This window comes from Lampetra fluviatilis, chromosome 4, assembly GCF_964198595.1.
Source record: "Lampetra fluviatilis chromosome 4, kcLamFluv1.1, whole genome shotgun sequence".
Lineage (NCBI taxonomy): Eukaryota > Metazoa > Chordata > Hyperoartia > Petromyzontiformes > Petromyzontidae > Lampetra > Lampetra fluviatilis.
The window spans coordinates 842,175-865,874 of record NC_136278.1 but is presented as its reverse complement, the minus strand read 5'-3'; the positions used below and the strand labels follow the sequence as shown (position 1 = coordinate 865,874).

At 60.7% G+C, this 23,700-nt stretch overlaps 1 protein-coding gene across 2 annotated transcripts; it reads left to right on the top strand.

The window, feature by feature from the left end:
- LOC144931442 (serine/threonine-protein kinase 10-like) lies at positions 1-23,224 on the top strand. Of its 2 annotated transcripts, XM_078855270.1 has the most exons (19): positions 1-499; positions 4,255-4,419; positions 9,691-9,739; positions 9,949-10,098; positions 10,346-10,418; positions 10,646-10,840; positions 11,009-11,090; positions 11,260-11,394; positions 11,599-12,900; positions 13,224-13,354; positions 13,696-13,819; positions 14,278-14,457; positions 17,168-17,260; positions 19,231-19,360; positions 20,142-20,266; positions 20,815-21,003; positions 21,773-21,898; positions 22,114-22,227; positions 22,428-23,224. In XM_078855270.1, the coding sequence occupies exons 1-19, from the start codon at positions 347-349 to the stop codon at positions 22,572-22,574; spliced, it is 3,663 nt and encodes a 1,220-aa protein (XP_078711396.1). In that variant the 5' UTR covers positions 1-346; the 3' UTR covers positions 22,575-23,224. The 2 variants fall into 2 exon arrangements, with proteins under 2 accessions (XP_078711396.1, XP_078711397.1); XM_078855271.1 differs by lacking the exon at positions 17,168-17,260 and having other exon boundaries at positions 2-499; positions 22,428-23,222.
- The last annotated feature ends 476 nt before the right edge of the window (positions 23,225-23,700 follow it).

The following is a 23,700-nucleotide window of genomic DNA, read 5'->3' as shown; positions in this document are numbered from 1 at the left end:
GGAGGGGGAGGTGCGTGCGTGGTGACGTCACGGGGCGCGGCTGTCCAATCTGCCTCCCGGTTCAAACGGGGTTGGCGTCCCGTGTCTCTGTTCCAGCTGAGCCGCGGGGTTACCCCCCCGGTGTCTCCCCGCGCCTCTCTGTCTCCACGGACTCTCGACGCGGGGTCGCGACCCCCCCCCCCCCCGGCTTAGGACGAGCGGCCCTGCTGAAGCCGAACCGCAAAGCTCCGGACCCTCCCCGCCGATCTCGGCTAGCGCGCCCCGCCGGGGAGGGCGTGTCTTGCTCGGCCGAGCTCTGTAGGCCGCAGGGGCCACCACCACATCCCCCCCGGGGGTTTTCACAGCCATGGCCTTCCTCAACTTTCGCAAGTTCTTCAAGCTGGGCCCCGACAAGAAGAAGCCCAAACAGTACGAGCATGTGAAGCGGGACCTGAACCCCGAGGACAGCTGGCTGATCGTGGGCGAGCTGGGAGACGGAGCCTTCGGCAAAGTCTACAAGGTGGGAACGGGAACCACGGGGCCCGCGCGCGTTCACTTCCCCGCGGCCCAGCGCCTCTAACGGGGACCCGTTCACGGCGTGTGCGGCGGACCCACTCGTAAACTCTGCGTGGCTCCATTCATCGACTGTGCAGGGGACCCATTCAAAGGCTATGCAGGGACCCTGCCTATGCTGTACAGGGACACAGCCGGAGAGGTTACAAGGACTCGGTCGAATACAGTACAGTCATTTACAGGGACCCACACACACACACAGACATACCCTGTGCAGGTGCCGGTCAGAACCGCACAGCGACTCGCGGCGACACCCCCTCTCAGATCAATATCTAGTCGTGCGCAAGGTTCGAACACGTGCAGGCCGGTGTGTGACACACATGCCGTTGTAACAGCTGTTGTTTTTTGATGCCCGCGGCAGCGAGACTGTGTATCTCGCCGAGGGCTTTTTAATCTCTAAAACTTGAAGCAGCGAAGAATTAGCGGAGGCCTGCGGCAAGGTGTGGCTGCCATTGGGCGTGAGTGTTCCCTTTCCGGCTCCCTCGCGTCTCCCCTCGCGTCTCTCCTCTCGTCTCTCTCCCACCCGAGATCTGCCGTCGTGACTTTCTGTGCCCCGCTCCCCGTCGCCACCTCCCTTCCCCGCGAGCCTCGTCGACGAGTCTCGCTCGCTCGCTCGCTCGCGCCGTGCGTGTGTGTGTGTGTTTTGGTCGTATAACTTCCACCCATTTTTCTGCCAGCCGCCCCCAACGACCTCCTCGCCGAGCCCAATTACTCGGCAGCACTCTGGAAATTCCGGTCGTTGAGCGGCGGCGGCGGCAGTGGCGAGGGACCAGAGAAGCGAGGCGGAAGTTGGTGGCTTCACAGAGACCGCGCGCGGTCTTCTCTGGTTGCAGGTGGCGAGGTGTCGGCTACCTTTGCAGGGGCTTATACACAGGTGGTCGTTGGTTCGGAATCAGAATCTTTATTTTGACTGGAGGAATCCGATGAGGCCGCGGAGATCGTTTTTTCCCCCACAGATGTCCACTAGGGGCGGGTCAGAAAGTCTAAACAACAACTCGATCTCGACCCTGACGCCTGTATATTTGTGGAGTTTGCATGTTCTCTCCGTCTCTCCCCGTGGTCGCGTGGATATTTCTCCGGGTCGTCAGGGTTTTCCCTTCGCATTTAGAAGCATGCGTTTAGAGTATTTGGCTGCTATACATTGCCACGTAATATGCCACGTCGTTGAGCTATCATTTGTGGCCAGGTCGCTTCTGAAAAAGAGCACTCGATAGCGTACCTGGTAACACAAAAAACAATCGATTCGTGGGATCCCAGCTCATGGCCCAGAGACCATGGCACTTGGCCGGGCTCTTGCGAATCATCGAGGACCTGTCCGTGTTGCTACCCACAGGGGAACCCGTCCGTGTTGCACCCCACACGGGGACTCTTCCCTCCTCCTCTATGCCCTCTCCCGAAAGCTGATCCAAGAGATTGGGACCTCCTTGTCAGGGGCTCTCATGAAAAGAAGATGGTCTGTGGTGTCGGCAGGAACCAAGATTTGCGGTGTGGGAGGTCGGGGTTTGAATGGCCCGCGTGAAGAGAGCTTGGCTCGGTGGGTAACTGGGTGGTCAAGCGCAGGGTGGTGGTAGAACACACGTGGCGCGACATAGGGTTGTTGGGTTATTGGGTGGTCGGACCTACGTGGTGGGGTAATAAGGTGGTGGGTATTGAGTTGGGGGTTGTATACGGCGATTGATATAGGGTGGTTAACAGGGTGTTATGTCCCACGTGGCAGGCTAATGGGTGGTGGGGCACAGCGTGGGGATGAGCGAAAGCACGTGCTGTGGATTTCGCCGGCTCGGGCACACAGCGGCTTCTCTGTTACCGGAGCCCCCCATCCCCCTCCTCCAAGTCGTGACGTCGGCAGGGTCCGACCGTGTAATGGAAATTTGTAGGGGAAGGGTTGTGCAGGGTGCGACTGGGCAGAGAGACCCACGACTCCTTTTGGAGTTTTGGCCAATGACCGTGTGACGCCCGTGCTGAGGAGTTGTGGCTGAGTCACTTTTTTACCCAGGCTTAGCTGCTGTGCGGTGGCCGCTTTGTCTTCATAGGGCGGGTGAGGATGTGAGACCACGAGGGTGGAGACTGATTTCAATGTGCAGTACACCACCCCTCGCCGCATCACGACGCACACAGGAACCACACACAACGGTGCACGGACACCACACCATGCTACTCTGGCCCCACCACCAACATACATCACACCACAATAGTAGCACCCTATGCAGGTGCGACACCACCAGATTTCCAAGCCAGTGCTTCACCATTGTGGGTCTACAACACACACCACACCACTCTGGCACAATGCCACCCGTTTTGGCCACGGACTTTTCCACCGCCGCCGTCGCCACCACCGAGCAGGCCGGCGCACCCCAGGGTGTGGTGGGATCCGGCTGGGTGGCCATGTGTTTTGGCACGGCGAGCAGGGAGGGTGCGGTGTCAGTCCGAACAGGAAGGTGATGGCGTCGTCGGTGTGTATTGCCTCACCGGCGTCGGGCGGTTACACGGGGGCCACGCGTGGGCATCCTTGTCAATCGCCGAATGTCGGCTCTCCCGGTCGTTGTACACGTGGGCACGCGCACACACGTGCGCCAGCACACGCGCACCGACACATGGACTTGAACAGGAGAAGCGGTCCAGCAGTGCAAGCCTCCTCGGGGAATGGCGTTCGAGCCGTGGGGGGCGGCAGCAGGAAAGAGAAATCTATTCCCTGTGCGTATTAACGTACTCATGGCGCACGAGGAGGGGCCACTACTGTGCCTGGCCACCCCTGTCTCCCACCTTCGTCTAAATGAGTACCCCAGTGTGCAACAGTCATTTGGCAAATGTCCATTGGCACATTGAACACGCGTGCAAACAAGATGTTCCATCTCAAGCGATGAGCCACATGGAACGTTCTAATTCATTAATACATGAAATGACATGCGTGTCAGTGCAGGGCCACATGCATGATAGTTTTTGTACATGTGCCACATCCCATGTGCATGTATGTGTGTTTTAGTTTGTGTGTGTGTGAGAGCGGCAGTGTAATGGTTAGCGCGCTGTGCTACGAACCTGGCGACCCGAGTTTGATTCCCACTAACGGCCAACACCAGTCACTGTTATCTGAACCAGTCATGGGTCTCCCCTAGGTCGACTCAGCCTCCAATGAGTACCTGGTGCAGTGTATAATGATCGCCACTGGGGAGACAAAGGCGACCGGGCGTGGTGTTGGCCACCCACCCACTCGTGTGCCGTGCGGGCCTTCATAGGTGCTACTCGCTAACAGCACTTACCCCACCAGTCTGTTTAGGCTATACCGGAGATCTTTGTCTTGTTTGTTTGCTGTGGGAGCTCTTTCTCTTTACACGTGTGTATATTAACATGTACAGCCCTTTCTGTCAATCCACTGTTGGATGAGCGCTGCCCATTCCGTATTGGGTCATGGAAGTGGGTTCGATTCCCGGAAATGACTAACATCACTGCAGAGCGATTTCAGAACCCATCCTGGGTGAGGGGCCTTCTTTGTCTTCGCGTGTCAGCACATGTGCACATGTGTAACGGCGCACACGCGTATTTTGCTGAGCACAGGCCCCAGAACGTGAAGCAGCTGAGCGTGTGCGCGCGAGCGTGTGTGCGAGCGTGTGTGCACGTCAGTGCAAGCATGAGCATGCATGTCTGCACGTGTGTGTGAGTGCTCGTGTCAGCGTGTGTGTGTGTGTGCATGTGCGTGTCCCGCAGGCTCAGCACCGCGAGACTGGGCTGCTCGCTGCCGCCAAGGTGATCGACACGAAGAGCGAGGAGGAGCTGGAGGACTACATGGTGGAGATCGAGATCCTCGCATCCTGTCACCATCGCAATATCGTCGAGCTCATGGACGCTTTCTACTACGACTTCAAGCTCTGGGTACACGCGTGCTTACACGTGTGTGTGTGTTTGTGCGTGTGTACGTGTGTACGCGCATGTGTGTTAGCCCCTGTAATTGACATGACGAGAAGAACGAACACCGCATGGCTCGGCGTAGCAGCCCTCGGTGACTGGCCTAGCAAGGCCTGCAGCGTAGGGGATCGCGTGGAGAGCCACAGGTAGTAGCTCTCCGATATGCAAGCAATGGCATGGCTTAGCCTCTGAGTAACCTCAAGAGAGAAAGAGAGAAATCCTTCTTGGCGGTAGTGGTGGTGGTAGTGGCGGAAGAGGAGGAAGTTGCAAAGGATGCATAGGGGCCGAGGCTGTCTTGGAGGCTGGGACTTTACGGTGACGTTGTGATACGAGGTGGAGCATAAGGAACGGGGGCAGTATGTGGTGGTGGGGGGGGCAGGTCGATACGATGCAGGGCACATGCGTGTGGGTGCTGGATTGTGGTGTGGCACATTATGGGGGAGCGATGGTGTCGTGATTAGCGCACTGGTGGTGGTGGCCATGTTGGCTCATGGTCAACACCAGTGACCTGGTGCGGTGTGTCAAGATCCCGACGAGGGAGACAGAGGCGGCCGGGAGTGGTGCTGGCCGGGAGTGGTGCCTCGTGTGCTATGGCGGCCTTTCATAGGTGCTCGCTAACAGCACTTGCCCCAACAGTCTGTTAAGGCTATATGGGGGATCTTTTTCTTCGTCTTGGTGTGGCACATTGCAGCAATGGTCATGGAGTATGCGGTGCCGTGTGTCATTTTATGGTGTGGCGTATTGCATTCTGTTGCGGTGCGACGTGGTGTGGCAAGCCATGTTGTGAACCACACTTTGGTGTAGGCCTCGGTGTGCCGTGGTGCGCTGTGGTGTCGTGCGGCACAGCACGGCACTCTGCGGTGCCAGACCTGGGGTCAGTCGCGGAGCTAATCGCGTCAAGCGTAATGAATCGCGGCCGCGTTGTAATCGTCACCGCGCCTAACGATGCAGCTGTAAATTTAATTGGAATTCATTCCAGGTGCGGTGCGGCTCGGGTGTCGCCCGCCGTTCCGTGGTGCGGAACGATAGTGCCGCGTGCCCCGCCGTCGACCCCCCGTGCCGAGCGCCATCGTAGTAAACGCTAATCGGCTCGAGACACGCATTTCCCTCCCCCCACGCCGTGATAAACCGCACAATCCCCGCACCGCCACCACCGCTGCCGCCACCGCCGCTGTCGCTCCCCCCCTCTCCTTGCTTAACGCCGGCCGTCCGGCCCTGCTCGTGGCGGCGGCCGCGACCGAACACGACGACGCCGATTGGTGAGCAAGCCCGAGGCAGGAAGCCGGGGTGGTGGGGCTCGGGGAGGTTGGGGGGGGGGCCTGTCACTGAGTGACGCGCCTTGTGTGGGCGCGCTGCCGGGGAACTTTTGTGTTCTCTGTGGGGTTTTTTTCGGTTGCTTTTTTAGTTTTTTTTGTTCTGTCGAAAAAGCAATGGGGCCGTGTTTATAACGGTGTGCCGAGCGTGGGTTGCCAGATTGATTCAATTTGCACCTCCTTTCCTCCTGTTACTTGTGAAACACACACGCCTATAACATCTACTCGCACTATGAATAACTTGTCTGAGTCAACAAAAAAAAGAAATGTTACTTTACGACCAGTGTGTATGTAAGCCAACTGTGGCTCACTGTGAGTTGCCAAAGCAATTCCAGAACATATACAGAGGAGTTTTATGATTCACTGTAAATTCCAAAGACTCGAACAGCCAAACTAAAGCAACTCGTCTTAAGATCCTGAGAATGTTTACAATAAATGGCCTAAGATGTGCTGCACAGCTGCGGTGTTTTGTGCAGTCAAACTATCAACTCTGCACACCCATATTCCAGCCCAGGATCTCAGTGTCACCCACATGACCATTATAAACCCCCTGAGATGAAGAGAGAGACAGACACCCCCAGACCCATGGCTCAAACCCAAGGTCTCAGCAGTGCCATTATGAGCCACCTGGCCAACTTGCGAGTGCCATTTTGAAACTCTTTGGCGGTGCTCTCTCTTCCCAGCAGCACGTGGGCCAGTCGTCGTAACCACGCTAATCCCGGGCTGGCGGCCATGCGGACAGGCACGCTGCCCACGGCGTCACCGTCCTCGATGCCTTTGTAGCGATGAGATGGCGGTGGCATCATCGCGCTTGTAATTGACCCCCCCGGGAGGGGGGAGGACTGCACAAGGGCGAACATGCCCCTGGAATGCCGTGGCCAACGCGCGATTTGAGTTCCGTGTTGCTTGAGCAGGAAGTTTGTCCTTGGCTTGTGGTCTGGCTCCAAGCCCGGCCCAGATTAGGCAGGGGCTGAGAGGCAGAGCCCACCAGCATGGGAGGAGGACTTGGGCACGGGCAAGCAGGCGGGGCAGGCTGCCCTCTGATTAATGGACTACAGGGACGGGCTGTCCTCTTGTGAATAGACTGGTGAGGCTGGATGCCCGCTCATAAATAAATCACAGGAGCAGGCTGCCCTCTGAGAAATAACTTTCTGACCCGCCCATACTGGACATCTGTGAAAGAGAGCTTCATGGCTCATCGGACTCCTCCTCCATTTTAAATAAAGACTCTGATTCTAATACACAGACTGGAGGGAGAATCTCTCTGTGTGTATTTTGACCCACGCGCCAGCATGCATGCGGATGTGTGTTTAAACCCCCGTGTGTAGTTTTGCTACACCGCAGCCGGTTATCTCTGTGGGAGCAGTCCCCTCACGGTGTGATCCCAGGCCCCCTCCCTCGGCGTGCAGTCAAACTAAACTCAAACTATTAATTGTTTTTATTTTACCCACTGAGCCATATCGCTCTTTTTAAGAAGTGACCTGACTACAAATTCTAGCTCAACGAAACGAAATGGCTTATCGCGTGAAAATGTATCGTACCCAAATACTCTAAACGCATGTGGACTACCGGAGCGATTAGGATCGTGCAAATGGAACAAAAGAAAAACTTAACTTCGCTGTCACCTGCGTCTCCCTCGCGAGCCGGCGTGGACGATGCGCTCCGAGTCGCTGGATGGGAAACCCAACTTAGAGTTGCCCCGAGCGCAGCTTCGCTTCTCGGTGGTGTTTGTTGTCGTTGGTCGTGCGCTGTATCGTCTGCGCTGGGTTGTTTTGAACGCTGTGTGTTCAGCGACCACTTCCTCACCGAGTCGTCGTCTCAAAGGCTGCCCCGTTCTGGCACCTCTGATGAGCACGGTTGGCTACGTGCGGCGCGAAAGAAGTGCAACCACACATCCTGGAAGGCTCGGCGGTGTAAATAATACGCGGCGATGATGAAATGTGGAACCGGAAGACCCTGGGTGAGGCCGCGCGACACCGGGAGACATTGGGGTCAGGGTCACCAGTCCCCTTGACCACGCGCCACCAACACCGCCACTGCCGTTGCCACCTATTTCAAGCCACCGCTGTGCTGCTGGGGGTGGGTAGGGGGCCTCCATTGGATTGTTTCCCCCCCCCCACCACAAACGCCTGGCCGGTGTCACGTGTCACCTTTTGTCTGACATGGAAAGATTGAGTCGGGATTGTGGTCGTCACAACCCTGTGCTCAGGAGCTTGTAATTTAAGTTAGGAACACGTGGGCTGTGTGTGTTCTCGCCGGTGCGTGGGCTGGGTGTGTTCACCGGTGCGTGGGTTGGGTGTGTTCACCGGTGTGTGGGCTGTGTGTGTTCACCGGTGCGTGGGCTGGGTGTGTTCACCGGTGTGTGGGCTGTGTGTGTTCACCGGTGCGTGGGCTGTGTGTGTTCTCGCCGGTGCGTGGGCTGGGTGTGTTCACCGGTGCGTGGGCTGGGTGTGTTCACCGGTGTGTGGGCTGTGTGTGTTCACCGGTGCGTGGGCTGGGTGTGCTCAAGGGTGCGTGGGCTGTGTCCCCATGTAACCCTCTGTTCAGCCCCCATCCTCTTCCCGCTAATGCGTCAGCCCCAAAATTTCTGCGTCCAGCGCTGTGTGCTGATGTTTGTTTAAAGGTCCACTTGTGTGTCCGTGTGTGAGTGTGTGTGTGAATGTGTGTCTGCCAACATCAGTGACGATTATCTGAACCGGTCCCGGGCCTCCCCTAGGTCGACTCAGCCACAAATGAGTACCTGGTGCGGTGTGTAAACATTGCCACTAGGGAGACAAAGGCGGTCGGGCGTGGTGCTGGCCACCCACCCCCTCGTGTACCGTTCCGGCCTTCATAGGTGCTCGCTAACATCACTTGCCCCTACAGTCTGTTAAGGCTATACGGGGGATCTTAGTCTTTGTATGCTCACTAACATAATTTGCCCCAGCAGCTTGTTAAAGGCTATGTGGGGATCTCTCTCTGTGCATCTCATGTTATCTTAACATAATTTATATAGCGCCTTAACTGAGGCACTTTACAGAGAATTAAGAATGGTACACATGAACGTAATGGTGGAGATAAGGTGAATGAAATGGATGAGAGGAAGCAATGGGCGAATCTGTAGTGTGTGAAAGAGGTAAAAGCTAAATTGCTGAAAGCGAATGATGATGATTGGATTGGAAGGATGGGGAATGGGTGGTAGCCATGTAATGTGATTATGAAGAGGAAGTGGTTATAGGTGGAGATTAAGGGGTCGTGGGGTGAGGTTGGGACAAAAAGTGAGTTTTGAGGGAGGAGCGTAAGCTAGTGAGCGAAGAGGACTGCTTCATGTGGAGAGGGAGTCTATGTGCGTGCGTCCCTATGTGCGTGTGTCTCGATGTGCGTGCATGTGTGTCTGTGCGTGCGTCTATTTGCGTGCGTGTGTCTCTATATGCATGTGTGCGTCTCTGTGCGTATGTGCGTCTGTTTGTGCGTGTGTCTCTCTGTGCGTATGTGCGTCTGTTTGTGCGTGTGTCTCTATGTGCATGTGTGCGTCTCTGTGCGTATGTGCGTCTGTTTGTGCGTGTGTCTCTCTGTGCGTATGTGCGTCTGTTTGTGCGTGTGTCTCTGTGCATGTGTGCGTCTCTGTGCGTATGTGCGTCTGTTTGTGCGTGTGTCTCCATGTGCGGCACAGTGGTTGGCGCACTGCGCCTCAAACCCCACCTGAGTTCGATTTCTTCTCTCGGCCAACACTCGTGATGATCACCTGAACCGGTCCTGGGCCTCCCCTAGGTCGACTCAGCCTCAAATAAGTTATTGCTGCTGTGTGCCGTGGCGGCCTTCATAGGTGCTTGCTAAAAGCACTGTTCCCAACCTAATATGTTAAGGCTATACAGGGGATCTTCGCTGTTTATTGCGTGTGTATAGTCGGTATGTGTGCGTGTGTGTCTCTGTGTGTCCCCTCTAGATCCTGATCGAGTTCTGCCCTGGGGGTGCTCTGGACGCCATCATGCTGGGTGAGTCACATGGGGCGGCTGCTGTGGGGTCAGGTGTCAGGGAGCCCCGCACATGAATGCAGGTGGAGAGTCGCTTGGCGAGCGGACGTGTGGCTGCGTTCGATTCTCCACTTGGGTTTCTTTGTTTGCGTGTGTCTAATGTACACGTTTGTGTGTGTGTGGTACACGTTTGTGTGTTGTACACGTGTGTGTGTGTTGTACACGTGTAGAGCTGGACCGGCCCCTGCTGGAGCCACAGATCCGCGTCGTGTGCCGCTACACGCTCGAGGCGCTGTGCTACCTCCACGACAACAAAATCATCCACCGCGACCTCAAGGCCGGCAACATCCTCCTGTCGCTCGACGGCGAGGTCAAGCTCGGTGAGGACGGGCACCGGAACCGGCAGTCTCTTCTTGCATACGCACACACTGGGATGTACCGCTCTGTTACTCCTACATGGCTACCTGTGACTCTCCGTGGCTCTCCATTACTCCACACACCGCTCTCAATCTGTCACCATGGCTCCCCGTCAATTCCTCCCCCTCGTCCCCCTCCCCCCTCCACCCCTCCCCGCCCCCCTCCACCCCTCCTGCTCATTCTAAATTTGTCGCTCTCCCTCCCCACCAGCTGACTTTGGAGTTTCCGCAAAAAACACCAAGACCCTGCAGAGGAGAGACTCGTTCATCGGCACCCCGTACTGGTGGGGCACCACGCAACAGAACACCGCGTCACACCGCGTCACACCGCACCGTGCCACACCACACCACGCTACATCGCATCACACCACGCCACACCAAGATATAACGCACCACCACGCACCAGCCACGCTCCTCGTCCTCTCCCTGCCCTGAAGCAGAAGTGCGGTTGCCCCCACCGCCGCGCAGTAACCCAGTGTGCCGTGCGTGCGGCGACGATGGCGGCGTGCAGGATGGCGCCGGAGGTGGTGATGTGCGAGACGTTCAAGGACTCGCCGTACGACTACAAGGCGGACGTGTGGTCGTTGGGCATCACGCTCATCGAGATGGCGCAGGTGGAGCCGCCCAACCACGAGCTCAACCCCATGCGCGTGCTGCTCAAGATCGCCAAGGGCGAGCCGCCCACCCTGCTCGCCCCGTCGCGCTGGTGAACCCGCCGCCGCCGCCGCCACCACATGTACACTGTACGCACACCTACTACGTACCGTTCGCGTACGTCTAGCGGTGTGCCGCTGCGGTCCACTTTCCGTGCATTCGGAGGTCAATTGCCGTGGGTGTCTTCTCCTCCGCTCGCCCACCCCGCCCCACCCCCCAGGTCCCCGCAGTTCAGCGACTTCCTGCATAAGGCACTGGACAAGAACCCTGAGACGCGCTGGTCTGCCCCACAGCTCCTGCAGGTCCGTGCAGTAGGAGGGACACAAACACCCCGCAGACATCACACAGGCACCACACCGGCACCACACCGGCACCACACCGGCACCACACCGGCACCACACAGGGCCTTCCTGAACCAGAGGTGAGGCTTCCCTGGGTGAACGAATGTGCCGCCCCCCTACCCACGCCCAGCACGCGTTCGTGAGCGACGCGGCCGCGGTGAAGCCGCTGCGTGAGCTCATCGCCGAGGCCAAGGCGGAGGTGATGGAGGAGGAGGTGATGGACGAACGGTCGGAGGAGGACGACGAGGAGAGCGAGGGCACGCCCGTGAGTTCGCCCGCTCGCCCGCGTGTATACTTTCACACGTATACACGCAGACTCGCACAAATACACATGGGCGCCCTTGCACACGCACGCACGCGAGATGCCGTTCAGCTGCTCCGTGGGGGCAGTCGTGGTCGCGGTCCACCTCACGCGCGTGTGTGCGCGTGTGTGCGCGTGTGCGCGCGTGTGCGTACGTGTGCAAAGCAGTCGATACCTGGACACAAGCGCGCAGCCTCTGACATCAGCGTGTCCAGCCTGGAGGACGAGAAGCCACTCCCGACGCCTGCCGTGACCCCGGCCGTGACCCCCGCCGTGACCGCGGCCGTGACCCCCGCCGTGACCCTCGCCGTGACCCCCGGCGTGACCCCCACCGTGACCCCCGCCGTGACCCCCGCCGTGACCCCCGCCGTGACCCCCGCCGTGACCCCCGCCGTGACCCCCACCGTGACCCCTGTAGTCGTGCCCGAGCCCGTAGCGGAACCGGCTGAGACTCGTGAAATCGTTTCCAAGATGCCCTCCGACAACAGCAAACCAGAGGACGGCGTTGCCACAGTGACCGGGTTGGCCAGCATCGTCGCCGCAGAAACGGAGGAGCGGTCCGGCGAGGGCGGCGACGAAGCGGCGGTGGCGGCGGTGGCAGCGGCGGCGGAGTCCGGCGAGGAGGTGCCGCTGAAGGGAGCAATGCCCTCGTCGCAGTCCGTCGAGGTGACGATCGCGATGCTGAACGAGGTGATCGACTCGATCGAGTTTGAGGACGCAGAGGAGGAGAGCGACGAGGAGACGGACCCCGCATCCCGGGACAAGATGGCATCGGCTGCGGGTGGCTCTTCGGACGACGTCGCGGCCGCGGAAGCCGCGGTGGCCGCCGCTGCCGTAACCAAACCGAGCGCCGATGGCGCGGTGATCTTGGGCGGCGAGGAGGAGGCGGGGGCGGCTGGAGCGGCGGCGGTGGCGGCGGTGGCGGGCGTCGCGCTCCCGTCTCTGCCCCGGACGCCGTCCGTGCAGGAAGTTCCGGAGCCGCCCCTGGAATTCCGGGACGCGCCGCCGAGCGGGGAGGAGGGCGGCCGCGACACCCCCCCACCGCCGCTCGAGTTCAGAGACGACAGCACGGAGGAGGCGTCAGCGGCTCCCGGAGAGACGGGCCAGGCCGAGACGGAGGCCCTGGCGGCGCCAGCGGCGGTGCCGGCGGCGGCGCCGGCCGGCGCCAAGGCCGAGGAGGAGCGGGAGAAACCGGGGACGGGGGCGGAGGAACCGCACGAGCGAGCGGAACCAGTCCCCGCCTCCCGCAAGGAGGAACGGAGGAGCGACGAGGAGGAGGAGGAGTCGGCGGGGGGGAGGGGAACCCCGGATCCGGCGGCGCCGGAGCCCGTGCGGAACGGGCGCTCGGGCGACACGGACAGCTCGGGCGCCTCCATGTCGGATACGGGCAGCGTGGACATGAGCCTGTCCATGTACAGTGCGTTGGCGCGCAGCAAGGAGGCGGGCGGCGGGGGGTCCCTCTCGCTGCAGGTGGCACCCCACGCAGCACACCACGGGAGGGGGGGCTGTTTATCAACGTCAATGTCATTATCATCATCATCGGCGTGGTCATTCTTGTGGTTCAGACTTATCTACATATATGCTTATTGTACACCGACTGTAGATCATGAGCCGTGCCGTGTGTGGGTGTGTCGCATGTAATCCATGCGGGGGGCCTGCTGCTGCTTGTTTAAAGTTTGCGCGGCTCACACAGTTGGCGGCGTCTGCCCCCTGGCCCACCCCCCATCACTCTGCCCTCCTCTACCCTCCCTTGCCCCCCCCCCCTCTGTCCGCCCCCCACCACCGCGCACCAGGATATGCGTCGGGAAAAGAAGACTCTGAAGCGTACGCGACGCTTCATGGTGGACGGCGTGGAGGTGAGCGTCACCACGAGCAAGATCATCAACGACGACCACCGCAAAGACGAGGAGATGCGCTTCCTCCGGTGAGCACGGCGGGGGGTGGGTGAGTTGAGCGAGCGAGTGGGTAGACGGGTGAAGGAGTGGGGCGAGTGAGTGGGTTGGAGAGTGAATGATTAAACTCTGTGGTGAGTGAGTGGGTGATCTGCGTAGTGGATAGGTGAATTATTTTAACGGGTGAGTCTGCAAGTGAGTTGGAGTGTTTTTCTGTAAATAAGTGAAGGATTAAGTGGGTGAGTGAGCTGTGTAGTGGGTGGGTGAGTGAGTGAGCGAGCCGTGTAGTGGGTATTTGAGTGAGCGGGCGGGTGAGCGGGCGAGCGAGCAGGCGCGTGGGCGAGCGAGTTCCCCGTGTCGCCCGCGCGTGCAGGCGGCAGGAGCTGCGTGAGCTGCGGCTGCTGCAGAAGGAGGAGCAGAGGGCGCAGCAGGAGCTCAACAGCAAACTGACGCAGCAGAGCGAGCTGATGCTGCGTCGCTCCGAGCAGGAGGCCAACGTACCGCGCTCACCACGCGCTCGCCACGCTCTCGCCACACTAACCACGCACTCGTCGTGCTCTCACCGCGCACTCGCCCACACTCTCACTACTGACTCACCGCTCTCTCACCGTATCACACTCACTGCATCAAACGCACCGCATACGACGCATCACGCTCGCCAAACACTCAACACTTACAGCCTCGGAGGACCACGGCACACTCCGCATCACACACCGCACCACAAACCACACCACACACCGCACTATCGAGTTGACCCTGACGTTCGTCGTGCTCTTCAGCACCAACACGTGGCACCGTGCACCGTGTTACGCGTGGTGCCGCCACGCGCGACCCAAGCAAGCTTCGACTTGGAATCGAGCGATCACCGATTCCACCGCCGTTACTTACCTGCCCCCTCCCTTAACCCCCCCCACCCCCGCCGCCCCCTGCCGCCCCCTGCCGCCCCCTCCCCCAGTCACGCAAGAAGCAGTACGAGACGGAGATCGAGACGCTGGAGCGGCAGCAGAAGCAGTCGATCGAGCGGCTGGAGGCGGATCACACGGCGCGGCTGCGCGACGAGGCGCGGCGAATCAAGGGCGAGCAGGAGCGCGAGCTGGCCAAATACCACGACGTGCTCAAGCACCGCCGCAAGGAGGTGCGCCGACGAGGGGAGAGGAGGGCGGGAGGATGGCGAGCGGGCAGTGGGGGGGGCTCTCCGCCCGCCCGCTCGCGTTCTCGGGCGCTCGCCGGTTGACGTCGCGGCCTTGTTAATGTTCAGCCACGGTCACCGATTGGTGTCGACCTCGGTCCACGGACGCACGCACGTACGCGTTCTTGCGAGCGTTCGCTCGTTAGCAAGCTCATGTTCATGCCTAAGCGTGCGTGCCCACGCTCATTCATGAATGCATTCGATTACACGCACAAACGCACGCACGCAAGCGCTTGTGCCCAGTCCGGTGCGACGCCACCACGGATGTTGTCGACGCTTTGCGGGCCTCGCTTGGAGCGGTTGTCGTCGTTGCCGTACGTTGCAGTCGCTGGGTCTCCGTGCCGATGCTGCTGCCGCGCTCGCTACCCACGGTGACGTCTCGCGATCGGGTTCAGGTGCTCTCCGCTGTCTCCGCTCTCTCCGCTGTCTCGCGCGCTCTCCCTCCGCTTCTCACGGGACGCGGTTTCTGTCGCTGGGCGACCTCTGGGTGACCTCTGGGCGCAGCATTCCCTCCCATCGTCCGCTTGGGTGGTGTCGGTCTCCCCCCCCCCTCCCCCGCAGCTGTTATTGCAGTCGAGGGCTTGACTCTGATTGGTCGAATTGTATGGACAATTGGTTCAGGTCGTTGGGCCGACCCAGTGACCCCAGGCGTGATTGGTTGCATTTCTATGCCTCATGGATTTTGGCGCTGTGTTCATCAGTGGCTCCCTGGTGGTTTGGTGGTGGTGGGCGCCAGGCCGATTGTCGTGCGCCAGCTGCCGGCGCTGTCTATCCCGTCCGACTAACCTCGACCGTGACCCTGCACCGTTAGCACCCGGTGGCGCTGCCGCCCTGCGTGCCGTCTGCCTGCGCCTCCCCAGCACAGCCAGCCTCCTCGTAACACACTTCCGAGTTCGCTTCCCACTGCACCACCTCCCAACCTCCCTGCATCCCCGCACGCTCCTGCATGCTCCTGCACACTCCTGCACGCTCCTGCACGCTCCTGCACACCCCTGCACGCTCCTGCACACCCCTGCACGCTCCTGCACACCCCTGCACGCTCCTGCACACCCCTGCACGCTCCTGCACACCCCTGCACGCTCCTGCAGCCTGCACGCCATTGCCTGGCAGTGACGCTGCATGCGCCCGCTCGGCTTGTAACGATCCGGCCAATTCCCCCGATTCAGCGGTCGCCATTCCATTGAGGAGTCGACCGTCCTGTTGGCTTTGCTGCCGGGGTGAGGTTCGGCTCCTCCGGTGGCCGCTGGGGCTGCCGTGACCCTGCAGTGCGCGCCGCTTTCAAGACGCCCGATTGTCACGCGACGCGCGGGTCCGTGGATCGTTACTCGCCCGTCCCGGCCTGTGGCGTGTCTTGCAAATCCATGATAACCCCCGTATATGTAGAGAGAGAGACAGAGATATGTACGTTGGGACACTTTACAATCCACTTGGATTGTATCGTCTCCCCACAAACAATGAGTCGATCTTTCATCCACTTAACCCCCCCCTACCTACTCTCAGCCGAGTGCCGGTGTTCCCTACGCTGCACGCGACCTGTAAACCCAGCCCTGTTGTGGAGGCAGCAGCGGGGGTTGGTGGATCGCACAAATGTCGTAACGCTCCCTTCCTGTGGCGGCGGGACGGCAAAATGTGGACCTCACCCGTTCCACCCGTTCCATCTGCATGGGATCGAGTATCGCCCCCCTCACGCGGAGATTTGATCCAGCTGCTCTGCTCTCCTCCCACACGTGCGGAGGCTCATTAATTGGCTGAAGACAGCTTCACACATGGAGGGGACCGCAGAGCTTGGGCAGCTGTCGGCAGCGGCCGCTCACGGCCGGCTGCTGCCCTCCCGCTCGTGTGTGGCTCCCCTGCGATTGCGGGCGATGCGATTTGCACCAACGAGGCCGCCGCCGTGTATAACGATAACACGTTATTTATTATTATTAAACAAACCCCTACTCTGCTGGATAATGAGCTTTTAGCTTTCGTGGGTTATCAGGTTTGTCCAGGACAACTCCTCAGCCGCTCGCTCTGCGCGAGGCAACGGCATGAGCTCCCGTGCCGCCACGCTTCCTTCCCTGTGCCGCCCAGCCTCACTCACCCCGCTGCTGTGTGTGCCGTCCAGCTGTGGAGTGAGCCTGACCCTGCATGTTGTGTGCGCTGTCCAGCTGTGGAGTGAGCCTGACCCTGCATGTTGTGTGCGCTGTCCAGCTGTGGAGTGAGCCTGACCCTGCATGTTGTGTGCGCCGTCCAGCTGTGGACTGAGCCTGACCCTGCTTGTTGTGTGCGCCGTCCAGTTGTGGAGTGAGCCTGACCCTGCATGTTGTGTGTGCCGTCCAGCTGTGGAGTGAGCCTGACCCTGCATGTTGTGTGCGCTGTCCAGCTGTGAAGTGAGCCTGACCCTGCTTACTGTAAGTTCAATCCAACTGTAGAGCGAGCTTGACCCTGCTTGCCTTGTGAGCTGTTCCACCTCTTTTAGCGAGCCCGACCCTGCTTGCCACGCGTTAAACGTCCAGCCGTGGAGCGAGCCTGACCCCGCATGCTGCCACATACACGCTTAACCAGCTGTAGAGTGAGTGACCCTGCACGCTGTAGGATTCTATCCAGCCGTGGAGCGAGCCTGACCCCCGCATGGGCACCCTGACGCGGCGTGCGCCCCTCCTGCATGCCGTAGGTGTTGAGTGAAGTGGACAAACTCCCCAAAGAGCAGAGGAAAGAGCACGCAAAGCGCACCCGGGAGGATCTCGCGCTCAGGCAAAAGTCCGAGGTAACCGCCGCTGCCGCTCAAGACCCCCCCGACCATGGTTGCGGGGGGGGGTGTCGCCGGGGGGGCGCCGTGGCAACCGTTGCGAGGATAAGGAGGGAAGCGCCGTGGGGGGGCGGCACCGGTGGGGGGGGGCCCCTCGTTCGCGGCCGTGGCGTCGCGTCTTTTCCACCGCGTCGTCGGATTCGTGCCGCTCCTCCCGTCGGACGCGACTCGACGACGGCGGGCACCGGGCCGCGTGCGATGGCGTCGGCGCGCTCGTCGCGGGCTGTGTGTGTGTGTGTGCGCGGACGGTTGTGTGTGTGTGTGTGCGTATGAGCGATAGTTGATCCGTAGCACCTGGGTCTGTCCCGTGACCTCTTGCCAGCGAGAGCCTTTCGACACTTCACGTAGCCTCAAGGTGCACCTAGCCTGGCACAAGCCCGACGGTGACGTCGCCGCCACTTGGTGGCCAATGGCGGCTGTTGTTGTCGTGCGACGGTGCGGACGTGTGTGGTGGTGTGCCGTGTGCTCGACTGCGAGTGTGATCACCGTAGGTTTGCGCGTGTCGCCATTTGTGGAGTCGACGTGCGAAGCGGGGGGGGGACGCATTCGTACGTGTCGGTGACACGCGTGTTGTCGTGTGTACGTTGGTGCGTGCGTGTGTTAGCGTGGTAGCGTGTGCCGTTATCCGCCGGTGTGCGTGCTTGCGGTGTTGCGTACTGGTGCGCGTGCATGTGGTCGTTCCGGCGGTGTGTGAGTTGGTGTGCTCACACCTCCCCCCCATCCCACACGGCCCCCCCTCCCTCACGCTGTCAGCTGTCTCTGGCTCCACAGGGCCTGGCACAGATCCCTGTGCACAGCTTTCAGCTCTCCTCCCTCTCCCTGTGCAACGCCAAACTGCCCAGCGTAAGTGCGGGTCGCCCTCCGCTCCCTGCCACTTCCCCCGCTTCCCATCAGTGGCGTCTTGAGAAAGGTGCGGAGTTGGGGGGGTGGGGGCTGACTCGCACGAGGAGGGGGGGAGGGCAAAACCATGACAGGCCACCAGAGCGCAGACCCCCCTCGGAGATAATAAATCACTGCCCTACAGATCACATGACAAGAACCGGCTGTCTTGATTGGTCGTCGTAAGAACGTTGCTGTAGGTTCCTGGCTGTAGTTGGGTTCCCTGGGTGGAGAGAGGCCGGGGACCAGGGAGTGCCACACCGGGGCCCAGGGAGGGACGGACTGGAGCTACGGGACCCTCGGCACCGCCACGGCGCCACTGATGGTGCCCGCGCTAACCCCATGCGCTTGAGTGCCGTGAGGTTGCAGTGATTAACCGCGTTTAACCGCGATTTACAGTGTGCAGTGGCTGCATTAACGAGAGTCCCCCAACCCCGGCGTTGCTGCTCCCCTCCCTCCTGCATTTGTCGAGTTTAAAGTGAGGAAGTGGGGGCCATGTGCCACCATCTCCGCCAATCATCGCCATCGTCGCTTCTGCTGTCCAGGTCCCTATCTCTCCCCCCACCCCCCCCCCCAGCGGTAAATGTAACACTCCCAGGGAAACAGATGAGTATTGACATGGAGCGGTCCATTGTGCGCGGAGGAGGCTTGGTGGGGGAGGAGGCCAGACTCTGATCTCCAGTAAAAGTCTTTGGCCGCCAGATCTGCACGGGGTTTTTGCCGCTGTGCGAGACCCCGCGTGGGCCCCGCGTGCCGCGCGTGCGCTCACGGGAAGGGCCTGGCGCTAACGTTCACGTGCGCGCGTTTGTGAAGATGTGTTTGTGTGTGCGTGTTGGTTAAATGACGTGCGTAGAAGGCACGTGCTGCACGTGAAATGTGTATGCTGTGTGCTGTGTGTGTGCCCATACCTGCGTGCCCGTGTGAACGCGCGCTGTGGTGTGTGCATGTATGGCCATGCGTGCTTCTTCGCACCTGTGCCCGTGCGTGCGTCCCTGTGCCCCACCCCCCACCCCCCACCCCCGGTGGGTCCCCGTGTGCCCATGGCCCAGGAGACGGAGTTCATCACGAAGCAGCAGCAGGATCTGGACGCGGCGCTCAAGAAGATCATCATGGAGCACAAGGTGGAGGTGGCGGAGACGGAGAAGACCTGCCTCCACAACAAGCAGCAGCTGCTGCGAGGTGACGCCGCGACACCCCCCCTTCCCTCGCTCCCCCCTCGCTCCCCCTCGCCCCCCATACACGTGAAAAAGGCACCGGCACCTGTTGTGTACTGGTGGTTGCGTCGGCCTTCGGGATCTCAGAGGTAGCTCTGCGGTATCCGCTTCTGCGGGCCGTTCTCTAGCACGACGATGTTGGTGTGGATTCCTCCTCTCGCTACATGATGCCGAGGGCACAATAGACAAAAATAGCTACGAGTGCGGGCCTAGTCGCTAAAGGCTTTAACCCGCTAAAGGCCTGCATGTGCTGGGCAACTTTAGGGCAATCTGGGCCAGCAAACTATCACCGGCAACTCGTTACCTGTTAGCAGCTACTGTAACTTGTCAGGGCGGAGTTCTGTCCGGCCAATGACAACGGTGTTTGTTGAAAATTGGCGTTGGGTGAAACGTGATTGGTCTTCAGAGCACACGACATTTGGTTAGTCATGTGACCCCTTATCTGCGTTATGATTGGATGTTGTCATCTCGGTTGCACAATAGAGGGAGCGGCGATCAGGTTCGTCCTAAATTTGGCAAATTGCATGAGCAGATCTGCCTCAAATTACTGGCACCGGGCGCAAGTTTGAGGTGTGTCTTACAATGCAGAGAATATGGTGAAGGGTTTTACAGCGGCCCACAGCGCGCAACCGTTGCCAACGACGATTGCCATGAAATCTCCATGGTCACTCGCAACCCCGAGTCTCGCTCGACAGTCGCGTTCACCGTCCCCCACCCCCCTCGTCCCCCCTCCCCCGCCCACTCAGCGAGGGAGGCCGGCATGTGGGATCTGGAGGAGCGACAGATGCAGGAGCGCCACCAGCTCATGAAGCAGCAGCTCAAGGAGCAGTTTTTCCTGCAGCGGCACCAGCTGCTCAAACGCCACGACAAGGTGCGTGGAGAGGTGGTGGGGTGGGGGGGGTCTGGGGTCAAAATTCACGTCTCTACGCCTAGAACAAGGCGTGGGGGAACCCCCCCGACTCGCGCTCCGGATGCGAGCCGGGACTCGGTGCGGTGCGGCACCGCGGCCTCCTGGGGCCCACCGCGAAAACGCTCGCCTGGCACCGCGAGCGGACTGGCCGCACTGATTGAGTACTGGTTGGGGGGCCGGGGAGGGGACGAACTTTTTTGGCTCGGCAACAACACCGTGTTCATCGACGCGGCTCGCGCCAAGTCGTGGCCATCACCGCACGATGTCGGCAGGCAGGAGGTGGCCGAGGCTGCGCGCGAGTTGACGAGCGGTTGCCCGCGAGAGCGCTTGGTAGCGAGAAGCCGTCCCACCGCGACTTCACCGGCGCCGGTGCCGCGACCGTGCCCTCGTTCCACGGGCCGCTGCCCGGCCGGGGCGAGGTCACCGTCGCCTTCGACCTCGTGCCGGCGTGGGGGCGACGAGGCTGTCGGCGTTAACGTCGCGACGACGCTGTCGGTGGGCGCGTGCAGGAACAGGAGCAGATGACACGCTACAACCAGCGCCTGCTGGAGGAGATGAAGGCACGCCAGGCGCAGGAGCGCGTGCGCCTGCCCAAGAACCAGCGCAGCGAGGCCAAAACGCGCATGGCCATGTTCAAGCAGAGCCTGCAGATCAACCCATCCAGCACCGGAGAAGGCAATCGCGACCGCATCAAACAGGTCTGCCTAGCACCTTGTGACTGCGGTGGTGGTGAGGTGTGCGGGGCGGTGGTGGTGAGGTGCGAGGGGCGGTGGTGGTGAGGTGTGCGGGGCGGTGGTGGTGAGGTGTGAGGGCGGTGGTGGTGAGGTGCGAGGGGCGGTGGTGGTGAGGTGCGAGGGGCGGTGGTGGTGAGGTGTGAGGGGCGGTGGTGGTGAGGTGCGAGGGGCGGTGGGGGTGAGGTGTGAGGGCGGTGGTGGTGAGGTGCGAGGGGCGGTGGTGGTGAGGTGCGAGGGGCGGTGGTGGTGAGGTGCGAGTGCGGTGGTGGTGAGGTGCGAGGGCGGTGGTGGTGAGGTGTGAGGGGCGGTGGTGGTGAGGTGTGAGGGGCGGTGGTGGTGAGGTGTGAGGGGCGGTGGTGGTGAGGTGTGAGGGGCGGTGGTGGTGAGGTGTGATGGGCGGTGCTGGTGAGGTGTGAGGGGCGGTGGTGGTGAGGTGTGAGGGGTGGTGCTGGTGAGGTGCGAGGGGCGGTGGTGGTGAGGTGCGAGGGGCGGTGGTGGTGAGGTGTGAGGGCGGTGGTGGTGAGGTGTGAGGGCGGTGGTGGTGAGGTGTGAGGGCGGTGGTGGTGAGGTGTGAGGGGCGGTGGTGGTGAGGTGTGAGGGGTGGTGGTGGTGAGGTGTGAGGGCGGTGGTGGTGAGGTGTGAGGGGCGGTGGTGGTGAGGTGTGAGCGTGGTGGTGAACCAGGCCCCCCACCCGCCCCCTTTGCCCCCCACCCTCATATCTGGCCCCCCACAGTTTGCACAGCAGGAGGACAAGCGGCAGAAGGCGGAGCGGCAGCAGCAGCAGCAGAAGCACGACAACCAGATGCGCGACCTCGGCATGCAGTGCGAGGCGAACATGCGCGAGCTGCAGCAGATGCAGGTGATGCCAGCAGGGCGGGCGGACGCTCCCTCGCTGCCCCCCAAAAGCTCCATCTCTCCCGTTTCCCCCTGATCCCCCCATTCCCCACGATCCTTCTGATTCCTCTGATCTCCCTCCCCCCGATCCCTCCGATCCGGCCGCTAACGGCGCTCGCCTCGAAAGTCTGTTGTTTCCACGGGGGGGCGGTGTGGTGACCTCTGTCCGTGTCTGTGTAGAATGAGAAGTGCCACCTGCTGGTGGAGCGGGAGACGCAGAAGCTCAAGGAGCTGGACGAGCAGCACAGCGGGGAGATGCGCGAATGGAGGGACAAGCTGAAGCCTCGCAAGCAGGTGCGTGCGCCGCACGTGGGGGCCGCGGCGCCATGATGCCACGCGCGGGCGAGGTTGAAGCATGGCGTTTGGCTTACCGGTGTGATGGTGCGGTGGTGTCAGTAGGGTACGTTGTGACGTCCCGGTGAGGTGGTGCGGTGTATCAACTGGGTGTATTGTGACACCGGTGCGATGGTGGTGTTACGGCGTGGCGCGTGCAGGTGCTGGAGGAGGAGTTTGCGCGCCGGCGCCATGAGCAGGAGATGTTCTTCAAGATGAGCAGCGACTCGGAGTGCGTCAACCCCGGCACCACCAATCGCGTGTCGCGCTTCTACCCGGTGCCCAGTATGGGCGCCAGCGGCGTGTGAAGGGAGCGCCGTGATTGCTCGCTCTCTCTCGCTCTCTCTCGCTCTCTCTCGCTCTCTCGCACACTCGCGCAGGCACGTACCGGCACGTATATTTATACACGCACGTACACATGTACACATGTACACACCCATACACAGCCGGACGAGCTGCTCACACACAGGCAGGGACATGCATACATACACACGCAAGTAGCCATACACATACTGTACACATGTTCACAGGCATATGCACACACAAACTAATCGCTTGCGCACCTCCACTCACACACGCAACAACAGCTGCCAGTGACGTCACCATAGCGCCTGTGCCAGGCTAGGTGCACTTTGAGGCCACACAGACTGAAACACACTTCCACTCACGCACCCAACTTGCATACTAAAACCGCTCCACACACACAAACCTTCCATTTATACACGAATACAAAGATCCCTCCTATAGCCTTGACAGACTGTTGGGGCAAGTGCTGTTAGCGAGCACCTATGAAGGCCGGAACGCCACACGAGAGGGTGGGTGGCCAGCACCACACCCAGCCCCCTTTGTCTCCCCAGTACCCGCATCCACCCCCCTCCAACAACGACAACAACCGCCGTTCGCCACCAAGTGGCGGTGACATCACCGAGGCTCCCTCCACTCACCCACACGCACACACTCGTACACACACCCCTCCACCCACACACCCACACGCACACACTCGTACACACACCCCTCCACTCACACCCACATGCACACACTCGTACACACACCCCTCCACCCACACGCACACACTCGTACACACACCCCTCCACTCACACCCACATGCACACACTCGTACACACACCCCTCCACCCACACGCACACACTCGTACACACACCCCTCCACCCACACACCCACACGCACACACTCGTACACACACCCCTCCACCCACACGCACACACTCGTACACACACCCCTCCACCCACACACCCACACGCACACACTCGTACACACACCCCTCCACTCACACGCACACACTCGTACACACTCGTACACACACCCCTCCACTCACTCACACCCACATGCACACACTCGTACACACACCCCTCCACCCACACACCCACACGCACACACTCGTACACACACCCCTCCACTCACACCCACATGCACAC